The sequence below is a fragment of the Centrocercus urophasianus genome, unplaced genomic scaffold (assembly GCF_019232065.1).
Source record: "Centrocercus urophasianus isolate 14NV4802_14NV808 unplaced genomic scaffold, USGS_Curo_1.0 seq_10, whole genome shotgun sequence".
NCBI classification, from domain to species: domain Eukaryota; kingdom Metazoa; phylum Chordata; class Aves; order Galliformes; family Phasianidae; genus Centrocercus; species Centrocercus urophasianus.
The window spans coordinates 46,503,672-46,513,240 of NW_024884142.1; the positions used below are offsets into that span (position 1 = coordinate 46,503,672).

A 9,569-nucleotide genomic window follows, 5' to 3' on the forward strand; every position below is an offset into this window, starting at 1 on the left:
TTTCTCTCTGTGGGATTTTGCAAGAGTGTTACATCACTGCTCTTACAGTCTTGTTTGTTTTTTAAAAAAGCTACAGTGTATCTTATTATTTGCTGAATGGAATATGTACATACAAAAGCTGAGTGATTACAAACAGCAGCAAAAAGTGATAACATTGACTTTGCAAACAAATGTAAGAGATAAGAGGTGAACTATTAACCTTACGATTAGACAGTTTCTAGCTTCATTTTAATTGTGTTGTGTAAGAAATCCTAGAAATTATATTAAAATAAATTCAGGATCTAATTTTCCTTTTCAAAAATCATCTAGAACAGGGTAAATGAAGTTGTCTTTAAATAAACAATATGCCAAAATCTGTCCTCCACAAATCATTGAAATTACTCCAGATCCTGAAAGAAAATACAAAGCTGTTTAGTATTAATTTATATAGTGGAATGCAAACATTGTAATAAAACATGAGGCAACCCTTCTTTTTGACTTTTTTTTTTTTTTAACTCCCTGCTCACTTAAACACTTTGCCCAAGACTTTAATCACCAAAAAGAGATCAGTTCCAGCAATTTATGGTACAAAACCAGCAGCAGTACAGGGAACTTATTCGCCTGTCTCTGTCTGTTAGGAATTACTACAGCTGTTGATCCTTGTTATCCATCATAAAAGAAAGAACAGATGTCAGTACTTTCTCCCTTAGTTATTTTTCATGATAATATATACGAGCTTACGACTTTCTTCAAATTTTGAAAAATAATTAAACATCTCAGAATACATGTTTGCCATTCTCTGCAGGAAATATGATGACTGAGAATCTATCTCATCTATCATAGATACCCACTCTTAGAATCGCAGAATCAGAGAATCACAAAATCGGAATCATAGAATCATCGAATGGCCAGGGTTGGAAGGGACCTCAAGGATCATGAATCTCCAACCCCCCTGCCACAGGCAGGGCCACCAACCTCCCCATTTCATACTAGACCAGGCTGCCCAGGGCCCCATGCAATCTGGCCTTGAACACCTCCAGGGATGGCGCATCCACAACCTCTCTGGGCAGCCTGTTCCAGCACCTCACCACTCTGTCTGTGAAGAACTTCTCCTTGATATCCAACTTAAATCTTCCCTCTCTCAATTTAAAACCATTTCCCCTTGTCCTACCACTATCATATTGCTCATAAAAATGATTTTTGAACTGTATTTCATTCCACTGATTGTAAAGACTACCAAGGAATGCTAACTTGGAAAACTGTCTGTTTGACACCTGAATTAGATGAGATAGATAATTTGATTAGTCAGTACTTAGCATGTCTCATTTCAGCAACATGAACATATCTGCTATTTGTTAGGAAGATTACCATAAGCTAAGTACATTCTGGTCTTAAAATAGTTGTTAGCCCAGTGTTACTTGTCTGTGTTCTTACAAAAAATGTAAATGAAAAACATGCGTATCTTCCTTAAATACTGTCAATTCCCAAATTATTGAGAAAATAATAGAAAAAAACTCATAAATGCTATTTTTCTAGATTCTAGCAACTTAATATCTGAATATTATTATACCTAATGCCAGCCACCAGTGTAACATCAGAGGAAATTCAGACATAACTGGAAGGAGAAGAAAAAGAGAAATGTACATTTGTAAACAATAAAGATAAGGATATGCAAACCTTATACTATTAAATAGAATGCTCACTCAGTTAGCTTTTCTGAATTATACACATTATATTTATTGAAATTGCAAACTGCTATCAAGATCCTCACCATTCATATACTTGATCATAGCGTTATGCTTAGTGGGTGAGCAATCCCTTGGGGGTCAAATCTTAAAAAGTACAAGTGTGTGCTAAGCTGAGGCTTTTCATTGTAAAATCTCTGAAAAGGGAATTCGTTTATTATTACGTATCTGTATGAGGTTTGGCGTAACAGAAGCACTGCTCACCTGGCAGGAAGTCAATACACTGCTGCAATCCAAATAATTTCAGCTGCCTGACAATTTCAATTTGATGGCTGATAACAGCATGTGAAAGACAGAGCTGTACCCTGCAAGTGATCCCTGTTACCTGACATGCTCTGCCATGTGTCTCAATCTACCTGTGCCTCACATGAGTGGCCACACTTCCCCATCGCATGACCAATAGAAACCAGTGCAGCCCTATTAGGGCTGGCAGGGCTGTGGAGCAGTGAAGATAACTGGAAGGCACACTGCATTCTCCACAGTGTGAGTTCAGCAGCACAGCTTGGGTTGCCCATCTGAAAATGTCAAGAGCAGCTCTGTGTTGTTTGGAGATCAAAGTGTGCCGTGCGATATAATGATAGAAGATAGTCTACTGCATGAGCTATACAGAAAGCATATTTTGTTGTAGTTTTTGTACATTTCCTGATTTAAATACAAAAAAAAATTAGTAATATTCATGAGGAATAACAGCAGCTTAAATCCCATGAAATCAAATTTAGTAAACGAGAAATTATGCTTAATTTTTTACATGCAAGTCTCTATTAGTTTCTGGAATATCTTGATGTGGGTACTAGGGAATCTCTGTTTAAAGTGCTAAAGAATAAATGGATGATGCCCTGGAAAATGGAAGATCAATTATTTTGTAGTAGAGGGAATTCTAACTAATCAGTGATGCTTTTTTCCTAATCCTAATTCTAGAATAAAAGCATTAAGCTCATCTACATAGAAGAAAAAATGTCCATGTGGACTCTGCCATCCAGGTGTTATACCTTCGTTCCTTCCAGAAAAGGAGAAGAGTTTCAGAGAAAACAAACAAATGACATATAACACCTCAGTGGTAAAAATACATTATTTTCTTCGATGAGGTTTTTGTTCAAATACTTTAACTTAGTATGCTGAAGTAAACTCCATTTTTACTCTGAACTAATGTGGAAATGTTAATGAGTCAGAAGTGGACAGATACAGATTTCTTGTTTTACAGAACACAACTCCAGAAGTTGTCTCTAGGATGAGTATTGCACATAACAGCAACAAAGACAGAATTGAGGTATAGAGGGAAAAATTTAAATACATGCATAAGTCAAATGGACGGAAAGCAGAAGTGTGTGTATTCAACTCCAAGGAAGAATGAAAACCCATAACATAGCGAGTGAGCTGTGGTCACTTGGCCCTTTTATAAGTGATACTATACATATATTTAGCAGTAAGCATACTTACCAATGGAAGTTATGATGATATGAATAACAGTAACTGTTACAGCATAATCCCAAACCCATTCTTCCACCACCAGAGCAAATAGCAGACCACAAATGAAAAAAGTTATTTCCAGTGAGATTATAAGAACTGAAAATGAAAATAGAATATTTACTCCAAGCATAGTTTTGAAAGTCTTTTACTCTTATGCCAAGGTAATAGCAATAGGAAGTTAAAATGTCTGAGACAATATTATGCAAATTATGTTTGATTAGGTCAAATATTACTCTAGTTCTTTGATTATGAGGTTGATTTCTAATTTTACCACAGACACTGCATGGGTTCCATGCTGATTTATCCATAGGCTTACAAACGTTCTTCCTTTTTTTAAAAAATATAGGGATGAGCAGGAGGAGGACCAGTGCTCTAAGTATTGCCTTGAGAAGAAATAGTGTGGAAATGTCAGTGAGAGACAATCCATCCAGGGTCTTTGCACATGGCACTAAATAGACTTGGTTGATACAGACATAGGTCAACTCTTTCCCTTCCAAAGCAGAGCACTCTGGTTAAGGTTTTACATCCAGTAGGAAACTTCATAGCTTTCTTCCTGTTCTCTGCTTCACATCACGTATGTGTAGCAGTGCAACTTAAAGACAGATAAGGGGAAATAGAGCAGAAAGCCACCCCTATGAGCTGAATGCAAGCCATCCCTATTGATCTCATGGTTCCACATCACACTGGGCTAGCAGGAGCTGACTGGGAAATGCCTGCTGGTCCTCCAGTAATACCCTAGGTGTGATAAGCAATAACAGCACACTAGTAACTCATACAATTTTCAATCTCAGGTATTTTTCTTCTTCTTTTTAAAGCACCTAGACATACTGAAATAATATTGTAACAGACTTTTTTTTACCATTGCAGTAATGTAATACCTCAGAGAATATTATTATTTTTTCACTGTATTTAATTTATACATCTGGCAGCATTTTGTGACTCAGTTTTATTCCATTCTTTAGACAGTCAATTATCTCCTACTGTAATCTGGATCTTTCACCCAGCAGTTAGAAGAAATGTAAGAACATAAAAGAAAAAAATAAACAACTGTAAAACCACACGTGGTTAGAAAAACAGAAAATACAGTTAAAAAAAAAGTAATATTTGACAATGCATTTTATTTCCTATTAAAGTTAATTTTAATAGTATCTACTATTTTTCCAATAGTTATTTTTTTCAAATAATTTTATAACTTCGAAAGTATGCTCAATGTAGGCAGTTGTGCTGTAAGTTTTTCATTAATCTGGGCCAACAACTGTAGCTCTGATCTGAGCTGAGACTTATATTTTTATTTCCAGGTTATCTTTTAAAGACATCATTCTACTTTTAGCAGGTATGAGTGAGACTCTTGTACAAACTAATTCATTCAGAGTGCTCAGCTGTGTTTCTGTGCCCATAGCCTTCAAAGAGACCTGGCTAGGTTTTGCTGCTCCATGCTATTGCATTAGTTGGATGGAAGGCGAGACTGAATTCTAACCAGTTGTGTGACATAGTGGTTGTCTTTGGCATGTTGTAAACATCCTGCATCAAACTGTCTGATATAAATTTGGAGCAAAAAAGTCACGTTGAGATACAGTAATTACATCAGGGCCCTGAAAAGTAGTTCTAATGGAATATGATTAAATTTTCTTTTCCATTGCTGCAAATGAAATGTTCTTCTTTTTTCATCTGAAACCCACATTGACACTATACAAATATTCATGCATTTTTATCATTCTTTTTAACATGATCGACTGAGCAATTTTCTTTTGAGCAGTTCTGATTAGCAGTTCTAATTATAGCAGATGTGGTTTTCCTTTGCAAAATAGAATGCAAGTCTGGTAAAATTTCATATATGCATGTAATTTTTGAAATGAAATGATAGTTTAGGAACGTGAATATGTTTTGAAGGCTTCAGACAAAGCTGCAGGAATTTGTGTTAGAATGTAAAAAGGTCTGGCTGGGAGCTGAATTACAATAAAACTCTGAAATTTTAATGTCCACTATATTCAGGCATTATCAAAGCAAAATTTCCATGAGTTGGATACGACCTATTCTTCAGCTTTTGAGTACATTACACTTTATAAGAAATATGTTGTAATGTGGAAGTTAAATTTAATAAATATTTGGAGGATTTTTTCAGAAAAGAGGTCATCATTATCTCATGAAAATGCAGCATCCTGATACAGTAGTACATTGTCTTCAAATGGTCAAAATCAGAACACCTCAAGGAAGTGCTTAGAAATCATCTGATTAATTAATAGCAATATACAAATGAAAAGTGAAGCAAAGATGAATAAAGATTAAATGCAGTGTAGTTAAAATACTGGAAATACTACCATTGCTAAAAAAGCTGTAAAATACTGTCCATAAGGAAGACAAATTCACATCCAGATATGATGTAATTTCTTGACTGAGAGAAAACATAAAAACAAACTTAACTTACCTAAATAGTGTGGGTTGAGCCATGATGGATTTGTCTTAAAATCAAAAGGTGCCAAACCATCCAACATTTTAACCCTGTGGAAATAGAATAAATACATTTAACCATAACTTTAATTTTCAATAAAAAATTAAAGACTACATGATGAATTACTGGTCCTTTTAAAGTAAGATTTCAAATGGAATATTCTGGATTTTACAGGCTTTCTGCATTTCATTCATGTTTTGATCTTGCCCTCGCACACACGCACTGTGATCTCCACTTCTATTTAAGATATGTCTGGCACTATACATGTTAATCAATAGTTTCCTAAGGGAAGATGATTTCTCTTTCATATCCACTATAACATCATTCCTTTTTAATTTTTTATGTAATTGGTCTCTTATGTTCATTAACTTACAGGATGCAAGTGCAAGTATATTACAGCCAGCATTTTATATTGCTTTTGAGTATCCATTTACTGATATATGAAGGCAGTGGTCACAACAACTTAATGAAGGCTTGGTTACAACAGTTTAGCTTATTTGGAAAACATATTCGTGGAATAGCTGAGACTGAATGCCTTCAATCTGAATGCCTCTTGTCCATAGTTACTGCTCTACCTGCTATATCCTGTATATCCAGCTGTAGCACGTGGTCATAGGAAAGGCAAGGATGTCTTACTTGAATATGGCAAAGCAAACAGAAAGGACCACATAGTACACAGCGTAGAAAACTGCCATGCATATCAACAGGTTCACCAGCACAACCTGTGAAAGAGAAAAAGACAATCTAATGGTGTGTTTACACTATGTATTTAATCATCAAAAATAAATCCAGATTTCTGTCAAGCATAATATTTCAGAAAATACAATATTTAGCCGGAAGTTTTTGCTGTTGCTGATTACAAAAGCATTGTTAAAAGCTTTTTAGTACATTTCGGCTCCTGATGTTATAATGCATGGTTCTTTGTTTTGATGATATATCTACTACTTAGCTACTGGATTTATATGCATTCAGTGAATGAGAAGTGTACTTACTGACAGTTACTACACTGGTGACCCCTTTAAGATCATTCAGATATATAACTAGTTTAATATTTTTAATCTAAAAGAAATGCTACCAAGGTAATTATGTTGAAACTATATAGAAATAAAATGTAGAAAATTGCATGGACTAGCTAGTAATTTTTCCAGCCTCTAGAAGATATGTCACCCCAGTATTTATTTCCAAAGCTATGGATGTAGGCAACTTAAGTGAGTAATAAGAGATATCTGTTAAAAACTTCTTAGAGATCAATTGCTTGTTTGTTTAAAATAAATAAATTAAAACCCCAAATTAATAACAAACTAACTAAGAGCAACAATAACAACAACAACAACAAAAGCATATGAGTTTCAGAAAGTAACTGCTATTTTATGAACCAGCACTAGGTCTTTAAGAGAAGAGAAACACTTAGTCTTCACTTCTCGTCTGAAGTTTCAGAAGTAACACAACCAGAGAAAAAACTGAACCTTAACCTGATCCTTTTCATAAAATGCCTTCAGATCTTTTCTTTTCAAGTGAAGCATTATTTATGACTTTGCTCAGCTAAGTTGGCTTCCTGAATTATCCAGACTCTAGGACTTATATTAATTCGTACAGGTATAGGGTAAAATTAAGTTTTAAACATTAATATACTTCAGTAAAAAAAAAAATAGATTCCTGCTAATGCAGAACACTGTCATTTTTGTTTATCTGGGATGATACTACAACATTCTAGCATTTTAATTGGACCACCAGGACTGGGGATTGCTGTGCATCACATTTGATTAACTGCTCTGGCAATATTGTGTGCTTACCTGAGAATGTGAAACTGAAGATGTTTACTACAGTTAGAGTGGTAAATAAAATCAGTTATTTTGTATAAACTCCAGTTTGTCTTGCATTTTCTCAGTTTAGCTGGGGCTTTATCGTGTCGTATTTCTCTGTCTTCTAACTAACTGAAGCACTGGAACAAGTTGTCCAGAGAGCTGGTAGATGCCCCATCTCTGGAGACATTCAAGGGTCTTCCTCTTCCATGTGTGTTCCACCTTTCCCCTATTATAGCTTTTTTTCCCCACTTTTTATCTGAATATTCTTAAGCTTACATTTCACTTCACATACTTTTCTTTCCTTCACGCTGCTAGTGTTTGAAGTATGCCCTATTTCATTCTAGATTTTTAATGATCTTTTATGTCCTGACTTTATCTGGGCACTCTTATGAATTTCAAAGATATTATGAAAACCTGATACCTTGTGCCACAATGGTAGTCTCTTAGTAATTATTCCACAATTTCATATTCCTGAGGTCCAGCAAAACGTAATATGTAGTAATATGTCCTCTTTCACTGTACACTGGTGGTTTTTTTTTCAGACATAGATGACAGTTATTTAATTTCTCTTTGTATTTATCTTGTTCTTCAATGAAAGACTGAACATAAAGACTACTAACAGCTACATCCTCACAGAAAAAATGTACAGATGGCCCATAATAAGGGCATCATGTCCATTCTCATGCCTTACCTACCTATTCTGGTGCCCTTACTTACCAATAATTATTTAGCAGAAGCTAAATTCATTTCAGCTTTTAGTGTATCTTCTTCACTTATCTTCAAAGTAAAAGCTGAGTGGCAGAAAATGCACTCTGGAGAATGCACTAGAGTGGTTTGTATAACATTTACTCAAGGTGTCTGTACCTTGTGTGTGATGACTCATTCTACCTTAAAGAATTCAAACTTCCACTTTCAAGAAAACATCCATATCTCTCTTGCTGTAAATTCCATGAAAGGAAGGGAGAGAAAGTCTAAGCATGGAGTGAAGTGCCTCTCCTATAAAGACAGGTTGAAGGAATTGGGCTTGTTCAGCCTGGAAAAGAGAAGTCTGCAGGGAGACCTCATTATGTCTTCCCAATATTTAAAGGGAGTTTATAAACACAAGGGAAATTAACTTTTTGAATGGGTAGATTGTGAGGTCGAGAGGGAATGGTTTTAAACTAAAGGAGGAGAGATTTAAATTAGATGTCATGGAGAAATTCTTTACTGAGAGAGTGGTGAGGTGCTAGAACAGGTTGCCCAGAGTGGTTGTGCCCCATCCCTGGAAGTGTTTAAGGCCAGTCTGGATGTGGCTGTGGGCAATCTGATCTAGTACTTGATCTAGTGATGGGCAATCCTGCCTGTGATGGGGAAGCTGGAACTTGATGATGCTGAGGTCCCTTCCAACGCAAGCCATTCTATGATTTAGCTATACTTTACCCTGTGTAATTATATTTACTTTCATAGAATCACAGAATCACAGGGTTTTGAAGGGTCCTCAAGAGATCATCGAGTCCAACCCCACTGCTAAAGAAGGTACCCTACAATAGATTGCACAGGTAGGCATCCAGACAGGTAGTAGTAGAAGTATAAGGACATGGGAAGTACAAGTATGGAGCACTGAAGGATCCAGCGACACACGCTTTGAAGTCTATTGAGTCAAAGATTGTATCTGTGTCATCTTAATTGGGTCTTCTTCCATTATTTTTTCCAGCTGTCTTTCATTGTCTAGAATACCTCTCTCTCTCTCTCTCTCACACACACACACACACACACCAAAAAAAAAAAAAAAAAAAAAAGTACCATAATTTAATTCTGGGTGTTTCAGAGAGCAGCTTAAACAAACTGAACAGTAATTTAAATAACTAGTTTGTGAAATATCCTCTAGTTCTTACGCCATCCAAAAGAGTGAATGTTTTGTTCCTTCCTTATGTTTTCCTCTGTTATTCCTGATTGTTTCTAACTCTGCATGTGTCAGACACCTAAGATGAAATTTTCTTACCTAAGTCCCTCTAGGAATGAAATCTGTACCTTATCAATGATTGCTATTTTTAAAATCTTATTTTTTTAATTAAAACACAGTTCTGAGTGAAGATTTCAATTTAAAACAAACAAACAAACCCTCCCCCCTCTCACCTTCCCCCC

General features: G+C 35.6%; 1 protein-coding gene across 1 annotated transcript in view; it reads right to left on the reverse strand.

Moving 5' to 3' along the window:
• Positions 1-294: 294 nt before the first annotated feature.
• TMEM244 (transmembrane protein 244) overlaps positions 295-9,569 on the reverse strand; it is an 11,522-nt gene continuing 2,247 nt past the window's right edge. Inside the window, exons 2-6 of the mRNA XM_042829884.1 lie at positions 6,277-6,362; positions 5,617-5,690; positions 3,162-3,287; positions 1,550-1,594; positions 295-389 (exon numbers count right to left, since the gene is read on the reverse strand). Coding sequence (XP_042685818.1) covers positions 295-389; positions 1,550-1,594; positions 3,162-3,287; positions 5,617-5,690; positions 6,277-6,362 — 426 coding nt within the window. The remainder of the gene's footprint in view (positions 390-1,549; positions 1,595-3,161; positions 3,288-5,616; positions 5,691-6,276; positions 6,363-9,569) is intronic.